General features: G+C 47.7%; 1 protein-coding gene across 1 annotated transcript in view; it reads right to left on the reverse strand.

Moving 5' to 3' along the window:
- Positions 1-297: 297 nt before the first annotated feature.
- The window catches only part of LOC121305195 (cadherin-24), a 40746-nt gene continuing 15594 nt past the window's right edge, over positions 298-25449 (reverse strand). The window contains 11 exon segments of the mRNA XM_041236736.1: positions 298-1337; positions 6890-7174; positions 7636-7753; positions 9084-9205; positions 11523-11612; positions 12264-12456; positions 12594-12620; positions 13050-13231; positions 16050-16223; positions 18825-19106; positions 19636-20419. Coding sequence (XP_041092670.1) covers positions 298-1337; positions 6890-7174; positions 7636-7753; positions 9084-9205; positions 11523-11612; positions 12264-12456; positions 12594-12620; positions 13050-13231; positions 16050-16223; positions 18825-19106; positions 19636-20206 — 3084 coding nt within the window. The 5' untranslated portion in view covers positions 20207-20419.

Below are 25449 nucleotides of genomic sequence, written 5' to 3' on the forward strand. Positions count from 1 at the left end.
TTTAGCACAGAGGGAACAAGAGGGAGGATGTGGAGAGTGGTTTAGAACAAGAGAGGAAACAGTTTTTTTTTTTTACACAGTTATAAATGTATGGACCAGGTGAAGCAGTAGGAACACTGGGAGCGTTTAAAAAAAGATTCTGTGCATTTTAAATGAGAGCCCCCTAGTGGGGGGGGGGCACTGATGAGGGACGCGCCTTCATGGGCCGACTGGCCTTTCCTCTCTCCCAAACTTTTCTAATGTTCTTAATTGTAAAGGTGAGGGGAGGACAGCTTCTCCTCCTCTCTCTTCCTCATCTCACTCCCCACTCACCTTTTCCTCCTCCTCCTCCACCTCCACCTCCCCACCTCCCTCTCCCTTCCCCCCCACTCCATACAAATCCGCCAGCTTCTCAAACCGGGGCCCCCAGTCCTCGGGCCCCCCCTCACCGGCCCCACCGCTGCCCTCCGACCCCAGGGAGCTCAGCGACCCCGCCAGCGAACCCTCACCCTCGTAGCCGTACACCTGGATCGAATCGTAGGGGGTCAGGGAGGGGTCACGATCCGCCTGGACCAATCGGAGCCTGAGGAACTCGGAGACGCTCAGACACAGCTCCCCCCCTCTACCGTCCAGCCCCCCTGGGTTCAACCCTCTATCGGGGGGGCGGCCGACCAGGAAAGGGGAGTTGAGAAACCCCCCCACCTCCAGCCTCTCCCCCCCATCACAGGCAAACCCCAGAACCTGCCCGCTGAATCTGCGCCCTGCCATGTAAAATTGTGCAGGTTTCACGTCTTGCCTCGCTAGGAAGTACCCGCCCCCCATCCCTCCGCTCCCCCCAGGGTAGGTACAGGACATGTAGGATGGAGTCCCGGCTGTGCCCATTGATTTGCGCAGCCCTGACTGCGCACTCAGGTCCGGCTGCCTCCTCACCCCCGCTGTTCCCTCCCCTGTCGCGCTGCCCTCATTCCTCAAGGTGCCAGCCTGGGGGGTGGCTGCAAGATTGTCATTTCCCAGAGTTCCAGTACTGAAGCCCATAGCACCATCATTATCTCTCACAGTGCCATTATTGCAGCTGGCTGGCCGGTTCTCCTTCCTCATGCTCCGGGTTTGGTATCCAGCAGTGCTATTCCCGTAGGAAATTCCCGCTGGCTCCTCCTCCTTCCCGGGCCGCCGGGTCTGTGTTCCCGGGCCTGCCCCGTCGGGGTTCTGCAGGGCAGAGATGTCGAAGGCCTCGGTGTCCTCCTCACCGCCCCCCTCGTCGTCGTAGGTGATGATGTTCTCCCTCACGTCCTCGTCCTCAAACACTGACAGCGAGTCGTGCTTCTGTCGACGCAGAGAGACGAAGAGGCAGGCGATAGCTGGGGGGAGAGAGGGAGGGAAACTAACTACAATAAAGACTGTTTCAATTTGACAGACAGGAGATTGTACTGCATTGACATACAACATCTGGATAGACAGACAGACAGACAGACAGACAGGAGATTGTGCTGCATTGAAATACAACATCTGGACAAATGGATAGATAGATAGATAGATAGATAGATAGATAGATAGATAGATAGATAGATAGATAGATAGATAGATAGATAGATAGATAGGAGATTGTACTGCATTGAAATACATCTGGACAGATAGATAGATCGATAGATAGATAGATACTTTTTATAATTTTTTTATTTTCTTTTTAAAACACATAAAATACATCAGTCACAATTCACAACATGACATATGAAATATTTAAAAAGATAGAAATCAAGGGACTTGTGCCAGGCTGGCGAGTGGATAGAGGCCCAGAGACAGATTGCAGTTCGAAAAAAAATTTATTTTATTATAAATAAGCACAAAATAAAAGGGCACAAGGGCCAAAACAAAAGTATCGAAGCACAAAAACACAAAACAAAACTTGCAGAAAAGGTTTCCAGGCTGGACGATGCCTTCACTGGATCAAAAAGCACAAACACAAACACAAACACAAACACAAACACAAACACAAACACCAGCTTGCTTTCTCAGCTCCCTCCTCTCCCTAATGGGAAGCTGAGGCCTCCTTTTATGTCAGGTGGCTGGGTGCTGATTGATCATTAATTACTCTAATCAACCCCCAGCCACCTGAACACAATAAACCCAGGCAGGTAGGGGAATTTAACCCCATCCCTGCCAATCTATACAGGGCAGAGCTCTGCTCTGCCACAGGGCTATTTACGAATGTATATTGAGAATTCTTCCATCAGCCTCACAAATAGCACCACCAACACACCAATTCAAAACATTTCTAAAGCATTTATCATGCTGTAATATTTAAAATCCAGCTTAATCCTACTAGTCACAAGCATTCTAAAACCAGCAGTAACATCTGTTTCACCCACATTAGCAATTTCAGCTTTTCTACTTTTTCAAAAAGACAGCTTGGCTTGCCCTGAAAGAAAATTCGTCAACTGACACACATACTTCCTTCTTCCAGTGTACGATACACCAGAAATAAAAATGCAGTCAGAGAAGTTCAACCCCAGCTTGTCAAAAAGGCCCTTCGTTAAAATCAGTTACAAAAAACAAATCTGTGAAAAACAGTGCAATATCTAACTTTAGAACACAATTCATACAGTGTACAACCCTCTAGATTTGTCTTCCCCATCCGGGCTGACAGATGGGAAAATCAATAAAGAGGATAAACTGGGTTGAAAATGCTTTCAGAAAAACCTGTTAAATGCAAAATTAGCAATCATTTCTTGCCCGCGAAATGTTCCTGATTTACAGTACTATAACCTGAGAGTTGAGGACAGGTCCCATGGACCTCTCTATTTACAATCCACATCCATGAACTCGCGTCGCTTTGTACACCAGCTTTTACCATTTATTTTATGAAAGTCTCAGACTCTAATAACTGTACTTTAAAAACAGGATTAGAAATGGCACGATCCTCTAAACCGGTACAAATCGAGCACCCCCCTTGCCATTTTGCACCCTCAAACTCTGGCACGTCCTTGAGGAAAAGCTTTTTGTCTAAACCCAGCGGTGAACGCAAAGCCAAGTTTGTTTCTCCCTGTTGTAGCTTTTTTTTTTTATAGTTTGCATCCTGAATGTGTATTGCTGCTGGACAGGTCCATCAATCCTTGCCCTGTTTCCTGCAGAGACAGGTGCAGCACGCTCTGCCTCAACCAATGTACCCCTTCCCCAAAACCCCCGAAAGGGTTCCACACACACATACAAGCCTATGCCACAGCATAGAGGCTGCCAAGTTATTTATAATTGAAACCCTTCCCATGTAAGAGAGCTTTGGTAAAATCCAGCGCCCTTTCACCTTCTCTAAAATTCCCTCCCAGTCTTTTTTTTTCCTCAGCTGTCCTCTCATTGCCCAGGTATTTCATCTCCTCTTGACTCCACTTCAACCCACCCGGCAAGACTGGGAGCCCAGATCCTCTCCCAGGTACTTCACCTCCTCTTGACTCCACTGTAACCCACCCGGCAAGACTGGGAGCCCAGATCCTCTCCCAGGTACTTCACCTCCTCTTGACTCCACTGTAACCCACCCAGTAAGACTGGGAGCTCAGATCCTCTCCCAGGTACTTCACCTCCTCTTGACTCCACTGTAACTTCTACCCGGCAAGACTGGGAGCCCAGATCCTCTCCCAGGTACTTCACCTCCTCTTGACTCCACTGTAACCCACCTGGCAAGACTGGGAGCCCAGATCCTCTCCCAGGTACTTCACCTCCTCTTGACTCCACTGTAACCCACCTGGCAAGACTGGGAGCTCAGATCCCTGCCAATCTCCTATGAAAGAGCTTCACTTTTTTGCCCAGTTTATTTTAGCTGATGAAATTCTCTCCAAACTTTTCTGGCTTTCAAACAAATGATTTACATCTGCCTGATTATTTACAAAAACAAGCAGATACCTTCATTGGCTGGGCTGGGTTCCCTGTATTGAGAGCCCTGTTAAAACCTGTCGAAGTCTGTTAATAAGAGGCTCAACAGAACGAGAATAAAGCATACCTGAGAGAGAACAGCCTTGCCTGACACCCTTGTGGACTGGGAAAGGTGCACTCAGCCCCCTTCAGCAGACTGAAAATGTCACGGTATAGGAACTATGGGATATAAATCCTGGGCCAAATCTGAAGGCTTCAAATACTCTCCATAAGTAACTGCGGTTGACTCTGCCAAAGGCTTTCTCTTGATCAGGAGAGATAATCCCTGCAGGGAAACCAAAAAGCTTGGAGACTGCCAACGTGTCTCGAATTTAAAAAAATATTATCAACGATGCATCTATTGGACACACAGTAGGTTTGGTCAGGACTTATAACATGGCCCAACACAGTGCTTAGGCTGTTTGCAAGTGCCTTTGAAATTATTTTATAGTCCGCACACAGCAAGGACACAGGCCTCCAGTTCCTTTCTTTGGCAGTACTGTGATTATTGCTCTCTTAAACCTCAGAGGCAACTTGGCTTTCTCCAAGCTCTCATAGCAGACTGTGTGCAGATGAGTTCTTAACAGAGTCCGGAAAGTTTTAAAAAATTCAATGGACATCCCATCCATTCCTGGAGCTTTTCTGACTTTCAGCCCCTGGAGGGCATCAGAGAGGCTCATCCAGCAAGTCCTTTTCCTCTTCAGGAATCCCGGCAGAGCCTCCAGGAAATGTTGAGTCTCCTCAGCCTGGCCTCCAGCCTCCAGTGTGTTGGAACATTTTATTTAAATATAAATTAATTTGGGAATACAACTCACAGAATGGGTTAGTGATGAAGTCAGATTCTGGTTAAATTCCTACTTAGACAGTAAGTTGAAATTCTTTACAAACTAGAAATAAAAATCCATGTTTGGAAAGAGGATTCCTGCAAACTGTTGTTACCATGTAACCTTTAAGATGTCTGGTTGTAACTTTGCAACGTTTATCTTCATTAAACTATACTTATCTGGACTTAAAAAGAAGAAGCATGCAATCTCTTTCCTTTCTTCCTTTCCTCCTTCGTATCTGACCATAGCAAGAAAAGTGGCTTCCCTTCCAGATTTAACTTAAATCTTGTATTTTGTCCCAGATTTTAAGCTTTGTGCTTTCACACAATTTGATTGGCTCTTGTAATGCTAATCGGGAAATATGCAAATTTCAGCATTACAAGAGCCAATCAAATCGCGTGAAAGTTCAAAGCGGGCGGAGCTCATTTGCATACAAACTCCAGGTTTAGCTGGCCAGTTAAATAATTAGCTAAAAATTAAATCTTGTTAAGAGATTTAAGATGTAGTTAAATATTTAGCGAAATGTTAAATTGTGTAACTAGATTTATAAATTATATCTGAAAGTACACATTGAAAAAATTTCACAACATTTATAAACCTGGGGATTTAAGTTAAATCTGGGAAAAAAAATACAAGATTTAAATTGTATTAACTGCTGGACACGTGTTTTATCTTTCTCTATCACTGAATGAATCATTCAGGCGCTGGCAGTATCTTGCAGAAGGCAAGCCAGACAGTTTTGATTATACTTTGACACCTCGAACAGAGAACAGTACCCCTCATAAATACAGCGCTTCAGGCAAGAGAGACAGCTCCCCACGCAGAGAGATTCCCATGAGTGCTGCCCATAAGTTCCCAGCAGAAGAAGCAGCGCTCCAGGCTAGAGAGAGAGCGCTCTCCACCGAGGAACAAGTCTTTGAACTTTGACAATCAGAAAGAGTGCTGAGGGAGAAAGGGAAGCTGAATTGCTCTATAGAAAGTTACTGAAGTCATGAGAGGACAATTGCTCAAATTCACGGAAGGCAGGGAAGAACTAGCATTCTGAAAAACGACTAAAATCATCTTCTGAGGAAGGGCCCCGCCGCCCGTCCTATGAGAGACTGGATTAATCTGGAAGCAGCTCTTTGTCTCCATGCGCAAAACGAACTGAAGCGAAGCCAACAGTTCTGCTTTTGGAAGATCCCACGAGAACTGCAAGACTTCTACCAACCACATAACTTTTCAATTGCGACGCGTTATCTGAACTGAGTTGCATGTGATCAACGGAACTATTCCCAGTTGGAAGACTGCCGACAACAAAGATAATGTTGCAGGCCTTATGAATCAACAAGCTGATCTCCATTTGAAAAGAGCTGTTTGTTTATGGCGAGTCAAGGCAATGCAATGAGAACAGCAGAGTACCTCTCACTGGAGCTGCAGATCTAGAGAGCCTCAGTGTTCCTCAACTCAGATTGACTTCTTTATATCGATAATTAGTCAACATATCTAATATGAAACACTTTATGACTCGAGAAACTGTAGTAAATGCTGTCAAGTTAGTGGATAAACTGTTCTAGGAATAGACTATAACTCCCTGTTTTGGAGTGTGTAAGAAATTGATTTTGTTTGTTGAAATGTGCAAATCAAAGGAGTTGCTTCATAAAGGCAGAGAATTTGATCACTGCCCCATTTCTGAGTTAAATTGAATACGTGATCAATTGAGGTTGTGAATGGGAAGTTGAATTCATTCTCTTGCATATTGACGTGATCGATTGCAAAGAGAAACAGGTATTGAAAATATTAATGCAAAGTAGACACTTTGTGTGATCAGCCATATTCAGAATTAGTATATTAATTATGCATGCTAATGATGTTATGGTCGCTGTAATCGTTTGACTATGAGATCAATGAACTGTATACTATTCATGCATATCTCTAACCAATAGCCTTTCCTTTCTGTGGATTAGTTGTGCACCCCTGTTTATTCTCAAATAAAATATTGTTTTATATTTTTGACATGTTGTGTGAATGTCAGTTATTGTCCAAGGGAATCCGAGTTCTACGTGATCCAGAACTTAAATGTGTCTCATTTCTTGCATTTTGACGTTCTTAAACAGGGCGACTCATTTATATTTAAATAAATTGTATACCTAATTCACTACAACACACACACACACACACACAACCAGTGTCTCCCAGTGCCTCACCCAGTAGCGTTGCGATGCAGGCCAGTATAGCGAGCAGGGCTCCAGTGCTGAGTCCCGTCGCGGGAGAGTTGAGCTGGAGGGGGCGACAGGAGCTCAGACCCGGACGCACACTGTCCTGCTGGACACTGTCCCTGCCCTGTCCACACTCACACACCGACACAGTCACCGTCCCCGTGCTGGACAGAGGGGGCTGTCCACTGTCCCACACCACCACGGGGACAAGGACAGGGGGCATGGGGGGGCGAGAGAGCAAGGGGGAGAGGAGAAAGAGACTAGCAGTGTTATCTGGAGAGAGAGAGAGAGAGAGAGAGAGAGAGAGAGAGAATGAGAAATTTATTTATTCATTTATAGGCAGGTGTTCAATAGACCCACTCATCACTGTGTTGATTACAAAACAAAAGAAGGTGTCCTTCCCTCACCTTTACAATGGAGTACCGATCGATAGAGATTGACCTCAGCGCCAGTGGAAGAAAATGTTCCTATCATCTGGGAAGCTGGCATTTCTATTAAATGTTGTAATTGTCGGTGAAAATGCCAGCGTCCCGGAAGAGAGGAAAAGAATCTTCCAACCGGCTTTAAAAGTCAAGTGACACTGATTATAATTAATTAACTAATTCATTAGTAAATATCAATAGACACCCAATAATGACATCCCCTGCTAACACACACTCACACAGACAGCCCCACACACACAGAGCCAGACACACACAGTCACGCACACACACTCTCTCTCTCTCGCTCTCTACCTCGGTTGTCTTTCACAGTGAAGTTCCTCTCGGCTGCAGAGTCGGGGAGCAGTTTGAAATGAACCCCACTGTCGTCTCCCTGCTCATCCCGATCGACCGCACCAATCACCTGGACCAGCTGGGAGAGGGAGGCACGGAAAAGAGAACAAGAACAAACAGGGACTTAACATGGGCATCAGACATGCGCACGCACACACACACACACACACACACACAGACACACAGAGAGAGACACACACACAGAGACACTGACACACACACTCACACACAGAGAGACACTGACACACACACAGACACCCACAGACACACACACACAGAGACACACAGAGAGAGACACACACACACACACAGACACACACAGAGAGACACACACACACACAGAGACACACAGAGAGAGACACACGCACACACACACAGAGACACTGACACACACACTCACACACACACACACACACAGACACACAGAGACACTGACACACACACACACACAGACACACACAGACACAGACACACACACACACACACACACACACACACACACACACACACACACACACACACACACACACACACAGACACACACAGAGACACACAGAGACACTGATACACACACACACACACACAGAGACATACACACACGCACACACACGCACACAGACACACACAGAGACACACACACAAGCACACAGACTGACACACACACAGACACAGCGACACACACACAGACAGACACAGACTGACACACACACACACACGCACGCACACACAATGAAGTGGTGCTTCATTCACCCTCAACACCGCTCCCACGTGACGATAAACAGTGTGTGGAAGGGGGAGATTACCCTGCGAGAATTCATTGACGATCCAAAGCCAATGCCCACAAACCCTGGGTTCAGGGTTAGGCTCATTGTTATGAAATAAACATCAGTTTATAAGCACATTCAGCACCTTTATCACGTGATCGGGCTGAAGCATAGAATGACGTCTTTTCCAAGTTGCGCATGCAGCAATGCCCTGTGGGAGCTATGTTGTGGGAGCCTGTTGTAACACCCCTCTCCACTGCTCTGGCAAAACCTGAGGGCTGCAGGCAAAGTCACCTGACCAGGGTCTGGGAAACATTTGAAATCAGTTCAGTCGAGAAATTAGCTGCTTCAAAATAAAGATAATTCTAGGAGTGAGAGTATGGCTATTAAATAACCATAAAGACCCTATATATTTAAACGGTTGAATTAGTCTTGTCAATTATTTAACAATGTGTCTCGGTTTTGAGCTTTGGAAATCGGAAAGTCACCCAGCTCGTTCTGAAAATTCTCTCTCGTCTTTCCTGTGGGGGTGTGTGTGGGTGGGTCATGTGACTATTCTGTGGTTCTAGAACGGAGCGTTGTTGGCGCTACTTTGCACCCGAGTCCCCAGTTCACCACCCCCCTCCCGGCCTCTGTAACCCTCACCTGCCCTGGCTTGGCGTTGTCACAGACCGCAGCCTGGAACGCGTGCTGCAGCTCGGGGGCGTTATCGTTCCGGTCCAGGGTTCGAATCGCCACCAGCACCCGGGAAGACTGTGCTGGGCTGTCTGAGGAGCGCAGAATCACAAGTCAAAGGGTTAATAATCACAGAACATACCCAGGCTTGAAAACGCTGTGTAAAGAATACAGTGCATCCTAATCAAAGAATATAAAGAAGACACCGAGGTATAAACACAGCAGAGCCAAAAATACAGCCTATCCTTGCTAATGCAAACTGCAAGTTCTAGAGGAAAGAATTAGACACACACAGACGCACACACGCACGCGCGCACACACGCCTGTGCGACGACACGAATGGGTAAAGGCAACGATACTGTCACTACAACAATGGTCAACGACGAGAGAGCCAGGTCAAGTCACCACCAAGACTACCAGGGCAGAGCACCCAGCTACGACTTGTTTGAGAGACCCAGACTCACACCAGCTATCTATTGGATCTCTATACTCCGATCCTCCTCCTTCTACGGAGAGAGGAGATGAGAGAGAGGAGAGGAGAGAGGAGAGGGGTGAGAGGAGAGAGGAGAGAGAGGAGGGGAGAGAGGAGAAGAGAGGAGAGAAGAGAGGAGAGGAGAGAGAAGAGAGGAGATGATATATACACACACACACAGGTGTATATATATAATAATAGTGGTATGTGTTTGAGTGCATGCATCTGATGTATATATGTGTGCATGTAATGTATGTGTGTGCATATCTACACATAGCATAATATCTTCTCATCTAAATCATTATCGAAACTACATGGATATATATACAATAAATGTAGCTAAGCTCCTATAGAGATAATCCCATGGATATTTATCATTATTAAATAAATATATTAACAATAATAATAATAATCTTTTTTTTATATAGCGCCTTTCATAGCGGACCACCATCACAGAGCGCTTTACAAGATACGAGACTAGGGGGTGTGAACAATGCATCAGCTGCAGGGTCGCTTTCAACAACAAATCGAAACTATAAAAAAGAAATGCTCAAAAAATAAACCCAATGAGAAAAGGTTTGAAAGTGAATGTGAGGCAGTTGTCAAACAAGAACAACAAACACAGGGAGCCCGGTCACAAGGAACTACGCCTCAGCTAGCACAGCACACGTCCAGAAAACTGACCCAAATTGAAGACGCTCACTTTTGGAATTGTGAAGAAAAAAAAATGAAACTTCAAAAGTAACACACACAAAAAATAAATAAATAAATAAATAAATAAATCCAACGGCAGCATTTGCAAAAAAAAAAATCATTTAAAAAAAAAAAAAACCAGACTAAATTTAAATCAGACCTCAATACATAAAGAATTAGAAACAAAACTCAGCGAAACAAGACCGTCTGGACACCGCGATCACTCTGCTGGAGCCCAGAACGAAGCCCGGGGGAGCCTGTGGGCCCGGCAGCTTCAGCACTGAGATGCTCAAACACAGAAGCCCGACTCAAACTCTTCAACCTAGTCCTGACGGCTGTCTTTTTCCCTGAGAGCCGTCTTTCTTTTTCGTCAAATGCTACCACTTATCTGGGAGTGCTCTTAACTGTTTGATGACCAGGTAACAACTGCCGGTCATAATTGCAAACCTCTTTCTCTATGTGAGAATGCAAGACAGCTTAATTGATGATCAGCTCATCACTACACAGAGCTCCCAGCTCTCTATTACTGTATTTTTTTTCCCCAACAGCTGTTGTGTTTCAAAGATTAAAACGAAACTGTTCAAACAATGTTCTGATGTTCTGGGCACGGTATTTGCTTTCGGCGTCTCTGTCGCCGCATGGTTGACTCCACTGCCCTCGTTTTGCGTTGTATACTGGATTTTGATCAGTAGGTTTGGTTTTGATCGGGTCTGGACCGCTGTGTGATATGCGATGCTATTGTGTGGAATATCACCAAATGCTTACTGTACATTATTTAGAATATGTTTCATTCTGCAGGCTGCTGTCATTTTGCCCATTGTAGTGTTGATCATTTGAATATGAGCAGATGACGCTTTGCTTTGATTTGAATTATTTTGCGTTTGACAACATTATTTATTGAGCAATGCTTCAGTGGTTAAACTCCAGCGATCACACAGCTGATGTTTTGGTGCCACGGTTTGCTTTTGCATTGTTTCACACGGTTGTATTTATTTTGCACTCTGCATGGGATTTTGACCCCACAGTAAGCAGTTCAGCATTTTGTGTTAGCTCAGGGTAAAAGACCCCAAATAAAGACAAACCCTAATGGAGTACAGATTCAGTGACAGAACAGGCAGCGCGGTCACTGCGGGCTGGGAGAAGTCGAAACAGAGACACACTTCCTGCCGTCCTGCTCCAAATACTGCCAGATAAGGGACACGTGCCTCCCTAAATTATCGAATCAGTTGACCCAGTTTCCACACCTGTCTGACTCTGAGAAACTGTGGGTCCCGCTGGGAGAGGAGGCTCTGACAGCAGAGCTGGCAGCCCAGTGCAGGTGTGCCTGTCCCAGCCTGAGGGACAGTGTGGAGACACTAAGTAGAAATACATTGTTTATTGTTAAATTAGACAGGGGGGGTGTAGTGTTTACATTCTGTTAAGAAGGAGGGAGGAGGGGGGGGTTGATATTACGGGTCATTAAGATTGCATTTTATTTTATGTAAGTTTGTGTTGAAATGCTTTGGCAACACTGGATCGCTTCTGTCACGCTAACACAGCCGGTTTGAATTTGAATTTGAGAGGAGAGGAGAGTGAGGAGAGAGGAGAGAGGAGAGAGAAGAGAGGAGAGAGGGGAGAGAGGAGAGGAAAGAGAGAGGGAGAGAGAGAGGAGAGGGAGGGGAGAGGAGAGGGAGAGAGGAGAGAGGGGAGAGGAGAGAGAGGAGAGAGGAGAGCTCTTCTCTTCTCTCTCTCCTACTCCCTCTCTCCTAACCTCCTCTCGCCTCTCTCAGACTCCCTACTCTCCCTCTCTCCTCTCACACCCCTTCTCTCCCCTCGTGGAATGGAGGAGGAGAATTGTATGATCACTCCTCTCTCTGACCGGTGAGCACTCTTTCTGAAGATCACTTTTGCAAACGGCAACTTAAATACTGAACATATCTTTGTGTAGAACGAACTGATTATGAAGGTATAGAAAAGCCAAGAGTGCCCTACCCTCGTTTTCTAACCGGGGGCGTGGGCAGGACCCAGGGCCCGGCGTCCCGGGCCGCCCACGCGGCCCACGCCCCCCGACAAGGGGCTGTGACTCCTGGGTACGACATGACACAACGAGGAGACTCTTCGCTCCCCCAGCAGAAGCGAGGGGGTGCCGGTGCGCGTGCAGCGGTGCAGCGAACTTCGGCACGTCGTCCTTGGACCTAGCTACACGACAAGTGTTGGAGGTGGGGTGTTTGTCCTCCACCCGAAAACGGAAAGGAGTTTTCGGTCCCCGACTCTCTCTCAGAGAGAGAGAGAGAGAGAGAGAGAGAGAGAGAGAGAGAGAGAGAGAGAGAGAATACTTTAGAACCAGAATTGAAATCCAGGGGCTGAGAGAGAGAAAGAGAGACAGGGTGTGTGTGTCTGTATGTGTTACTGTGTCAAAGGCAGACACACAGACACACACACACAGACACACAGACACACAGACAGACACACACACACAGACACACACAGACACACACACACAGACACACAGACACACACACACACACACACACACACACACACACACACACACACAGACACACAGACACACACACAGACAGTCACACAGACACACACACACACAGACACACACACACACACACAGACACACACACACACACACACACACACACACAACACGGTGTGTGGTGGTGTGTACTGTGAAAAGGAATCCCTCCTGTCCTCCTGTTGTGGTGAGGATTTTGAAAGAAGGGCACACACACACACAGGACAGACACACACACACACACACACACACACACACCCGGTACCTGGTTCAGTGTGAGGACTCCCTCCTCCTCCTGTGTGGTGAGGTTGAAGGCGCCCCCCCCCTCTCCATCAAGGATGGAATATTCCAGCGCTGCGTTCTCCCCAGTATCGGGGTCCAGAGCGCTAAGCCTGCCCACCTGAGCGCCGGGGAGGGAGAGCTCCGAGACAGCGAAGGAGTACATGCCTGCAACACGGCAAGAACACGGGCTGAATACAAACCACTCACTCGTCAACAAGGGTTTAATCTCTGCCACTTACTTGTAGTTAATAACCTATCTGAACCTGTTTCTATTCATTTCCATATATCCTGCGATTTAGCATTGTGCGTCATTATTAATTGTGCATCATTATTAATACGAGTCATTATTAATTGTGCATCATTATTAATTGTGCAGCATTATTAATTGTGCATCTAAATTAATTGTGCATCATTATTAATTGTGTATTATTATTAACTGTACATCAGTATCGATTGTGTATCAATATTAATTGTGTATCATTATTAATTGTACATCAATATTAATTGTGTATCATTATTAATTGTGTATCAATATTCTGCCAGCTCTTAGCAACAACAGTATTGTCCTTAGCTGCCTGGTTCAGTGTGTCAGATTTATTACCCAGTTTGAGTTAGTTTTCATGTGACTACTGTGAATGCAGTATTTAAGCCCCACCCATCTAGTTAAGCCCCCGCCCCTGTGTTTAAACTCCGCCCCTGTAGTTAAACCCCGCCCCTGTGTTTAAACTCCGCCCCCGTAGTTAAGCCCCACCCATGCGTCTGAGCAGCGTTGTCACTGTGCCATCCTGTGGAAGGAAGAAACATTTCTTAACACTAGGGGGCAGTGGGTTCAAAGAAAACATAAGGAACGAGCGGAGAAGAGGGGCAAGAGATGGGAAAGAGGAGGGAGAATGGATTGAGGGGGGCAGAGCCAGCCAGAGCAACGTGACGTGTGCCGTGCCCTGCCATCGCGTGATGATCAAACGAAATGGCAGCTTCAGTGATATGGCGGTTCACTATGAAAGGCGCTATATAAAGGTATTATTAGTGTATTATTATGATTGGTCACTCAATTTATTTTAAAAAAAGTGCTGCATCGGATTTATTTAACCGTTCATGAAATATTTTGGCACAAACCGCCACCTTTCTAACGGTTAGACTAATTTGTGTTTCACTGTCCTGCTCAGGTCAACAACACACACAAATAAGAAAAACCGGTCTGTGAAAGTCATCTAACAGTCAGTTACTTGTGAACTACCTTCATTCCAGAGGTGTCCGTGCTCCTATAATAGCTACACACACACACACACACACACAGAACCATGATTTAAAAAAGAAAAGATCTCATTTAAGGATCGAGCCCTGTATTGAAACTCTGAACCCGCGAAGGCGCGCCGATAGATCGGTCCTCTGCAGCGACAGAGTTTGCTTGTCTTAACAAGAACTTGTGTAATTACACAGCTGCCCCTAAAGGCTTCAGCTACACCAGGGTCTCCGTGTGTTTTTGTAAGCCCTCGTTGTGTGTGTGGAAGTGTTGTAGGCTATATTATGATATCAAGGTTATAACACGGTCTTGTACGGTTATACCAGGGGCCCGTCCACAGTCCATGCCGTTTTGTGAGCACCGCACTGACGCTGAAGGAAGGATAGTAGAGAGGCATGAGAGGAGGGAGGGGAGATAGATAGATAAAGGAAAGAGAGAGAGGAGGGAGGAGAAAGAGAGAAGGGGAGAGAGATAGGGAGGGAGAGAGAGAGAGGTGGCCACAGATTATAAAGCCGATTTCATTAATGCAGACAATTGCATTCACAAGTGAAGCATAAAGACTTTACAGTGTGCTGAAATATTCGTTTATCATTCAATGAGAGAGGGAACGAAGGAGGGGAGAGAATGGGGAGAAGGAAGGAGAGGGAGAGGGAGAGAGGGAAGGAGAGATACAGCAATGTGTGTGTGTCTGTCTGTGTGTGTCCCGGTGTGTCTGTCTGTCTCTCAGTGTGTGTGTCTGTCTGTGTGTGTGTGTCTCAGTGTGTCTGTCTGTCTGTCTGTCTGTGTGTGTCTCAGTGTGTATGTCATTGTGTGTGTGTGTCATGTGTCTGTGAGGTGTGTCTCAGTGTGTGTGTGTGTCTGTGTGTGTGTGTGTGTGTGTGTTTCTGTGTGTGTGTCTGTGTGTGTGTGCGTGTGTGTGTGTGTCTCAGTGTGTCTGTGTGTCTGTGTGTGTGTGTGTGTGTGTGTGTGTGTGTGTGTGTGTGTGTGTTGTTGTGTCCACCACACAGTGAGTCATGTGTGGTGGGTCACGGACTGTGTGGTGTGTGTCAGTGTGTGTGTGTGTGTGTGTGTGTGGTGTGTGTGTGTCTCATGTGGGGATGTGTCATTGTGTGGTGTGCTCAGTGTGGTGGTGTCAGTGTGTGTGTCAGTCGGTAGGCAGTGCCAGGGTCACTCAGTTGTTGTTGGTTGTCAGGTCATGTTGTGTGTGACAGGGGTGTGGGTGATGTCAGTGGGGTTCTGATTTGTGCCCCCCCCCTCCAGTCAGGATGAGCCCCCTCTCATCTCCTGCACCCATCCTCGCCTATTCCTCTCCGGGACCCCTCCTCTCCTGTCCCCCTCCTCTCCGCCAGCCTCTCCTACCCCTCCTCCTCTCTCTCTGCCACGGGTTGAGTAGTCATGATTTTGGAAAGAAGAAAGCAAAGCAATTTCAGGCAATGATTTACTGTGATAATAAACACCGAAATGAAACAGCCAGCCCCCCTCCCCCTCCCCAGGGGGAGCCCCAGCCAGGGTCCCCTCCCAGCCAGCACCCCTCCCCCTCCAGCCAGCCCCCCTCCCCCTCCCCTGGTCCAGACAGCCCCCCCTCCCCGCTCCCCAGACAGCACCCACTCCACCCTCCCCCTCCCAACCAGCCACCCATCTCCCACCCCTCCCCCTCTCTCCTCCCTTCTATCCCACTGAGCGTGTGTGTGTGTGTGTCTCAGTGTGTGTTTGGTGGGAGTCACGGGGGCGCACACTCACTCTGTGTGAATTTGGGGGGGTTGTCGTTGACGTCGCTCAGGCTCACGGTCACCGTAGTGCTCCCTGACAGCCCCCCCGGGTGCCCCCCCATATCCTTCACCTGCACAACCACGAGGAACGAGGCCTGAGACTCTCTGTCCATCGCTGGGAGAGCCGTGCGCAGAACACCTGGGAGAGGAGAGGAGAGAGGAGAGAGGAGAGAGGAGAGAGGAGAGAGGAGGGAGAGGAGAGGAGAGAGAGAGAGGAAGAGAGGAGAGGAGAGAGAGAGGGAGAGAGGAGGAGAGAGAGGAGAGGAGAGAGAGTCTCAGGAGAGAGGAGGAGAGGCGGGAGAGAGGAGAGGAGAGGAGAGAGAGGAGAGGAAGAGGCAGGAAAGAGGAGAGGAGAGGAGGAGAGGAGAGGAGAGGAGAGGAGGAGAGGAAAGAGGAGAGGAGAGGAGAGGAGAGGAGAGGAGAGAGAGAGGAGAGGAGAGGAGAGAGAGAGAGAGAGAGGAGAGTGGGATGAGGAGAGAGGAGAGTGGGGGAGAGAAGGGAACGGAGAAAGAGAAAATTAATCTAAATTAAAATAATTTGGCGTAATAGGGAGGATCTATAGACAGACAGACAAGTAATTATACTGTATTAAAATACATCTACAAACAGACAGACACGCAGACAGATAGACAGACAGATACAGACACACAGACACACGATGATACAAACGAGACACACATTCAAACAGACACACACACGAGACACTCGAACCACACACCGAGACACACACACACACACAGATACACAGACAGGGGGTTACCAATGGTGAGGGTCCCAGGTTCTGAGTACTGCTGCCCGGTGGACACAACTGTTCTACACCTGTCTGGACTGTTACATTAGGATAAGGGTCGTCTGCGTCAGTCGCTGTCAGACCTGACAAGTGATTGAACGTGCCAGCGAGAGAACTAAGAGGGCACACAACAAAACATTACAATGTCAACACACAGACACCAGCACACACACACACACCAACACACACACACACACACACACACACCAGCACTGACAGCTGACAGACTAAACAAGTGCTAGTGTGCTCACTATCTGTCTGTCTGTCTGTCTGTCTGTATGTCTGTCTGTCTGAAGCATTAATGAAACTCAACTCTTTTCAGAGTGTAGTAAACAAACGCAGACCCCCAAGAAGAAGGGATTTTACTGTAGCATCAAACTGAACTAGAGGGAGACTTTCAGCATGTCTGAAAATGAAAAATTAATAATGACAACAAAATCAATAAAAGCTTTGAGTACAAGATACACATATATATAGGAGAGATCGGTGAAATGTCAAAATCTCAAATGTTTATGTTTCCAAGGAGGCTTTGCAAGGCCCGCTGTTCGACACCACACAACAACGGAGGGGGGGGGGGCAGGTGTGTCCTGTCCGATTTCAAATACCAACCAACACAATAACACACACACACACGAGACACACCCCCCCACACACACACACACACACATCACACCCACACACACACACACACACAACAAAAAACACACACACACACACACACAAACACGAGGACACACACACACACACACACAAAACACAATGACACACACTGACCACACACACAAACACGCCACACACACACACACACACACACACTCACACTCTCACACACACACACACACACACACACACACACACCACGAGACACACACACAGACACAGACACAGACACAAACACGCAGACACACACACAGAGGACACACACACACACACACACAAAAAAAAAAAAACACACACACAGACACACACACAAACACGACACACACACACACACACACACATACACACACACACTCACACTCTCACACACACACACACACACAACACATCCAACACAATGACAGAACAAACACACACACACACACTCACACACACACAAACACACACCACACCACACACACACACACACACACACACACACACAGACATTAGACACCACACATTGACACACAAGACACCACACACAGAACACAACACACAAGGCAAACACACAACCACACACACACACACACTCACACTCTCTCACAAAACCCGCTCTCACACACACACACACAAACACAGACACACACACACACACGAGACACACACACAGGCACAGACACACACACACACACACACACACACCACAAACACACACATTCACACAACACACACACAGACAAACACATACACACACACACTCACACACACAACACACACACACAACACACACACACACACAAAGATATTAGTGTGTGTGGATATGGGGAAAGGGGGTAGGGAGATGGATCCCTTAGTGACGAATTCTCTCCCCTCCCCTCTCCTCTCTCCCCTATCCCCTCATCCCTCCTCTCCCCACTCTCCTCTCTCCCCTCTCTCTCTCCTCTCCTCTCCTCCCCTCCTCTCTCCTCTCTCCTCTACTCTCTCCTCTCTCCTCTCCCCTCCTCTCTCTCCTCTACTCTCCTTCCCTCTCCTCTTCTCTCTCCTCTCCTCCCCTCTGCTCTCCCTCCTCTCGTCCTCTCCCCTCCTCTCTCCTCTCTCCTCTCTTTCCTCTCTCCCCTATCTCCTCTCTCTTCTCTCTCTCCTCTCTCTCTCTTCTCTTTCCTCTCTCCCTCCTCTCTCCTCTCTCCCCTCTCCTCTCTCTCTCTCTCCCTCTCTCTCTCTCTTCTCTCTCCTCTCTCTCTTCTCTCTCCTCTCTCCTCTCTCCCCTCTCCTCTCCTCTCCCTCTCTCTCTCCCGGGTCTAGTATGTAAGAGACCTTGAACAGCGGCAGTGTATTCTGGCTGGCTGAACAGTGGCGGGTTGTCGTTGATGTCCTGCACTTTGATGATGAAGGAGGATGGGGGTTCGAGGGGTCTCAGCGTGTTCCTGTCCACGGCCTGAGCCACGAGAGTGTACTGCTCCTTCTCCTCTCGGTCCAGGCTCTTGGTGACGTGGATGTTTCCGGTACGCTCGTCAATTACGAAGACACTGCCCGCCCCCTCCCCGCTGAGCAGGTAGCGGGACGACCCATCACCACGATGATCTGAGTCTGAGTGCGCTGAGAGAGCGGAGGAGAGAGAGGGGGGGAGAGAGAGAAGAGAGAGGAAGTATATAGCTCTATACCCCCCTGGGGGGTCGCGGGGAGCGAGAATGCGAGGTTCAAATCCAGGCTCAGCCACCAACTCTGTGTGTGTGTGTGTGTGTGTGTGTGGTTGTGTGTGTCTGTCTCTTTGTGAAAGACAGACAAACACCAGACACAGACACACAACACGTTTGCGTGTCAGTCTGTCTGTCTGTCAGACTCTACACACAGTTTGTGTGTCTGTGTCTGTGTGTGTGTGAGTGTGACCCTGAGGTTCAGTAACTGGGGAGGAACTCCGAGGCAGGAGTCAAACTACTCAGGTTTGTTCAGCTCACAGGAAGAACAGAGACTCTGAGAGAGCGCCACGTCGTCGTGTCGGTTACACAAACTACTGTTGATGATTCAGAGTTCACCCCCCTGGTCTCTGCAAGTCACTCTGGGTAAAGAGTCCGCTAAATGACTCAATAATAATAATAATAATAATAATAATAATAGGAAGTCTCACACAGGTCAGTTTAAATCCTTACCCTGCCAATAAGCACAGGCTCTGGTCCAGCGTACTCCTCGATCACGAAGAACTGATTCCACACCCAGCTCCGCCTACTCCTCACGCGAGACTCCTCCCCTTCCTGCCCCAGACCACTCCCACTCGCCGCCAAGCCGCTGTCTGGTAGGGATTCAGGCATGCTCGTTATCAGGGCCTCTGAATGGCTGTCCGTGCCCTCTGCTTGCAGGATCCGTTTTCTGCGGTTCAGCCCATTCGCAGAGCGTCGCCGACGGGCTTTTACATCCAGTGACTGACTTCCTGTTTCCCGCCCCTCCCCTTCCTGCTTCTCCTGTGCGGCAATAGGCCTCTCCCCCAACCCCAAACCACTCCCCCTCATTAAAGCAGACACCTCCCCCTTTATTGAAACAGGCCCCTCCCCCTGCGGTGACACAAGACTTCTGGAGAGAATAGGCCCCTCCCGCTCTTGGGTTGAGCCCCGCCTCTCTGTCGAGGAAGCCCCGCCCACTCTGGCGCAAAACCCCGCCCCCTGGTACAGAACAGCCAATAGGAGCAGTGGGATGGGGGTCATGGTGGCGAGACTGGAAGGCTTCTCTGAGTCGGATTTTGAGTCACTTTCTTTTTATTTCTTTGTGCTCATTCTGCTGCTCACCTCCCCCAATTCTCCCCTGCATCTCCCCCCTCTCTCTTCTTCTCTTGTTCTCGCTCACTCCATCCACTGTCATCCATTGCGAGTGTTTTCAACACATCCCTCCCTCTCTCTCGTTCTCTTTGTTACTTTTTCCTGTAATAAAAGATAGAAGATATTATAGTTAGATAGATAGATAGATAGATAGATGGATGCCCAGCTCCACGAGAGACTCCGAGACTGCGCAATACACTGCCCAGCTCCACGAGAGACTCCGAGACTGCGCAATACACTGCCCAGCTCCACGAGAGACTCCGAGACTGCGCAATACACTGCCCAGCTCCACGAGAGACTCCGAGACTGCGCAATACACTGCCCAGCTCCACGAGAGACTCCGAGACTGCGCAATACACTGCCCAGCTCCACGAGAGACTCCGAGACTGCGCAATACACCGCCCAGCTCCACGAGAGACTCCGAGACTGCGCAATACACTGCCCAGCTCCACGAGAGACTCCGAGACTGCGCAATACACTGCCCAGCTCCACGAGAGACTCCGAGACTGCGCAATACACTGCCCAGCTCCACGAGAGACTCCGAGACTGCGCAATACACTGCCCAGCTCCACGAGAGACTCCGAGACTGCGCAATACACTGCCCAGCTCCACGAGAGACTCCGAGACTGCGCAATACACTGCCCAGCTCCACGAGAGACTCCGAGACTGCGCAATACACTGCCCAGCTCCACGAGAGACTCCGAGACTGCGCAATACACTGCCCAGCTCCACGAGAGACTCCGAGACTGCGCAATACACTGCCCAGCTCCACGTGAGACTCCGAGACTGCGCAATACACTGCCCAGCTCCACGTGAGACTCCGAGACTGCGCAATACACTGCCCAGCTCCACGAGAGACTCCGAGACTGCGCAATACACTGCCCAGCTCCACGTGAGACTCCGAGACTGCGCAATACACTGCCCAGCTCCACGTGAGACTCCGAGACTGCGCAATACACTGCCCAGCTCCACGAGAGACTCCGAGACTGCGCAATACACTGCCCAGCTCCACGAGAGACTCCGAGACTGCGCAATACACTGCCCAGCTCCACGAGAGACTCCGAGACTGCGCAATACACTGCCCAGCTCCACGAGAGACTCCGAGACTGCGCAATACACTGCCCAGCTCCACGAGAGACTCCGAGACTGCGCAATACACCGCCCAGCACCACGAGAGACTCCGAGACTGCGCAATACACTGCCCAGCTCCACGAGAGACTCCGAGACTGCGCAATACACTGCCCAGCTCCACTAGAGACTCCGAGACTGCGCAATACACTGCCCAGCTCCACCAGAGACTCCGAGACTGTGCAGATCACATAGCCTTTTTAAACTAGCTTTTAAGGATCATTGTTAACACTGTCTCTTACTGTGCAGAATGGATTTGCATTGGTTTTTATTACTCTGTGTTATCTTGCCCAGTTGTTTGAGATCTTGTCGTTCATCAACTATGTTAAGCGCTTTGAGAGACTCCGAGACCCTAATTGGAAAAACGGCACTTCCTAGTGTAACAATGAAATTATACACACCAAAGGGTCAACCAAACTTATTATTGATTGCGAACTATTTACCTTTCCGTGAACTAAGAATACTGTATATAATAATAATAATAATATATATTATTATTATATATTTATTATTATTATTATTATTAGTGTTAGTAACTGCAACTAGTTACAATGTTGCGCATGTAACAGATTACTTTCTAAATGCACCTTCCCCACTCTGTTTGCAGTCTGTTCTAACCCCAGGGTCTTCCTCTGGGCAGCCTGTTATAACTCAGTACAGCAGACATGCTCAGCATATCAAAAGCACACAGTCATTAGTATTCTAGTTGCTCCAGGCCAGGGGCCTGCCTGTCTCAGCCAGCCCAGTCTAGAGCTCCTGTCTGGTCAGGGAAAGATTATCTCCAGGCTGCTTTTCTGCATTACTGTCGAGCCAGCACTTTCTAAGGGCAAGGATAGAGAGTGTGAGATGAGAGATGGGAGAGAGAGAGAGAGAGACAGAGAAAAAGAGAGAGAGAGAGAGGGAGGCAGGACAAAGGAGAGATGAAAGAGGAGAGAGCAGAGGGGAGAGAGGAGACGAGAGAGAGGGGAGAGATGAGAGAGAGGAGGGGAGAGAGGGGGGGACAGAGGGGAGAGAGGAGAGAGAGCAGAGGGGAGAGAGGAGAGAGAGGAGAGAGAGAGAGAGAGGGGGGGGGAGAGGGAGGGAGAGAGGAGAGAGAGGAGAGGGAGCAAAGAGGAGAGAGAGCAGAGAGGAGAGAGGAGAGAGAGAGGGGAGAGAGGAGAGAGAGAGAGGGGAGAGCAACCCGGAGGAGGATCGCTCTATCGAGGCGTAGAGATGGGGAGAGAGGAGAGAGGGAGTGAGGAGAGAGGAGGAGAGGAGAGAAGCAGAGGGAGAGAGGAGAGAGAGAGGAGAGAGAGGAGAGAGAACGAGAGAGGAGAGACAAGAGAGAGAGAGAAAGAGAGAGAGAGAGAGAGAGAGGAGAGAGAGGAGAGAGAGGAGTGAGAGCTTAGGGGAGAGAGGAGAGAGGAGAGAGATCAGAGAGGAGAGAGTAGTTCCTGTAATCCCCTCCTCTCTCTTTCTCCCCTCCTCCTCCTTTCTTTTCTCCATCTTCCCTTAAAAAGTGCTGGATAATCAGTTCTTATAATCCAAACTCTCTCTCTCTCTCTCTCTCTCTCTCTCTCTCTCTCTCCTCTCTCTCTCCTCTCTCTCTCTCTCTCCAGGACACAATGTGAGGAGGAGTGTCAAAGCTAGTGACTCGAAGGGCGGGGGGGGAGGAGGAGAGCGAGAAAGATGAGAGAGTTAGGGACAAGATCTAGGAAATTTCAGACGTTAAGTGCATACAATTGTCCCGTGAATAGTCGACTAGAAAGTGACCTGAGATACTTCCGACTCCCACAGGGAGTAGATCTCTGAACCGTGAGCGAGAGGCGAGTTCCTTGTAATAAAGTTTAAGTCTAGTTCGAACGTCGAAAGTGTTCACATTATTCTAGAGGAGCTTTCACTGGAAGATCTAAAGAGAGGGTGGAGAAGGAAGAGTTCCTTGTATATAGAGGGAAGGAGACTATATAGAGGGGGTGCAATTCAATATGATAACAAGGGAACATTATTCAGCAGCTTTCACTGGACTCTATGAAGCTGAGGGAGTTCATTCTATATAGAGGGGGTGCAATTCAATATGAGAACAAGGGAACATTATTCAGCAGCTTTCACTGGACTCTATGAAGCTGAGTGAGTTAATTCTATATAGAGGGGGTGCAATTCAATATGTTAACAAGGGAACATTATTCAGCAGCTTTCACTGGACTCTATGAAGCTGAGGTGAGTTCATTCTATATAGAGGGGGTGCAATTCAATATGTTAACAAGGGAACATTATTCAGCAGCTTTCACTGGACTCTATGAAGCTGAGGGAGTTCATTCTATATAGAGGGGGTGCAATTCAATATGTTAACAAGGGAACATTATTCAGCAGCTTTCACTGGACTCTATGAAGCTGAGGGAGTTCATTCTATATAGAGGGGGTGTGATTCAATATGTTAACAAGGGAACATTATTCAGCAGCTTTCACTGGACTCTATGAAGCTGAGGGAGTTCATTCTATATAGAGGGGGTGCAATTCAATATGTTAACAAGGGAACATTATTCAGCAGCTTTCACTGGACTCTATGAAGCTGAGGGAGTTCATTCTATATAGAGGGGTGTGCAATTCAATATGTTAACAAGGGGAACATTATTCAGCAGCTTTCACTGGACTCTATGAAGCTGAATCAGTTCATTCTATATAGAGGGGGTGCAATTCAATATGTTAACAAGGGAACATTATTCAGCAGCTTTCACTGGACTCTATGAAGCTGAGGGGGTTCATTCTATATAGAGGGGGTGATGAATTCAATATGTTAACAAGGGAACATTATTCAGCAGCTTTCACTGGACTCTATGAAGCTGAGGGGGTTCATTCTATATAGAGGGGGTGCAATTCAATATGTTAACAAGGGAACATTATTCAGCAGCTTTCACTGGACTCTATGAAGCTGAGGGAGTTCATTCTATATAGAGGGGGTGCAATTCAATATGTTAACAAGGGAACATTATTCAGCAGCTTTCACTGGACTCTATGAAGCTGAGGGAGTTCATTCTATATAGAGGGGGTGCAATTCAATATGTTAACAAGGGAACATTATTCAGCAGCTTTCACTGGACTCTATGAAGCTGAGGGGGTTCGTAGAGGATGCTAAAGTTTGGTCACAGCTGTGCACACACGCATGTCTCTCAATGCACTCACCTCTCTGTATCTGTGTTCATTATAATTATAATTACAGCAGAATCGTTTGCTCAAATTGCAATCACAATTTCAATGCTATTTGTCTTCAATTACAATTCCAGTTCAAATTAGGCTACAGTAATTGCAGTTAGAATTTCATTATATTAAAAAGTAACAAGAACAGCTTTATTCTCCCCCCCCCCCCGCTCTCGAGAGAGGACCGAGAATTTCTGTCTCTCCCTTTCTGTCCGATGTCATCTAACTCTCAATCTATTCCCTCTCCTCAATCCCCTTCCCTCTCTTCTCCCACTCTATCCCGTCAGGGAGAGAGGCCCCTCCCTCTCCTCCTCCCCCTCTATCCCTCCTCCTCTTCCCCTCTCTCTCTCCTTCGATTAATAGCTCTGTGATTGATTAATCGCTCTGTCTGATTGATTAATAGCACTGTGATTGATTAATAGCACTGTGATTGATTAATAGCACTGAGTGAATGATTAATAGCTCTGTGATTGATTAATAGCACTGTGATTGATTAATAGCTGTGATTGATTAATAGCTTTGATTGATTAATAGCACTGTGCTTGATTAATAGCACTGTGATTGATTAATAGCTGTGATTGATTAATAGCTCTGTGATTGATTAATAGCACTGTGCTTGATTAATAGCTCTGTGATTGATTAATAGCTGTGATTGATTAATAGCACTGAGTGATTGATTAATAGCACTGTGATTGATTAATAGCACTGTGATTGATTAATAGCTGTGATTGATTAATAGCTCTGTGATTGATTAATAGCACTGTTTAAACTCAGAAAGATATGGAATTGGACTGGCATTTAAAATGCAATTACAAATACAATTACAAATG

This window comes from Polyodon spathula, chromosome 42 (assembly GCF_017654505.1).
Source record: "Polyodon spathula isolate WHYD16114869_AA chromosome 42, ASM1765450v1, whole genome shotgun sequence".
Classification (NCBI taxonomy): domain Eukaryota; kingdom Metazoa; phylum Chordata; class Actinopteri; order Acipenseriformes; family Polyodontidae; genus Polyodon; species Polyodon spathula.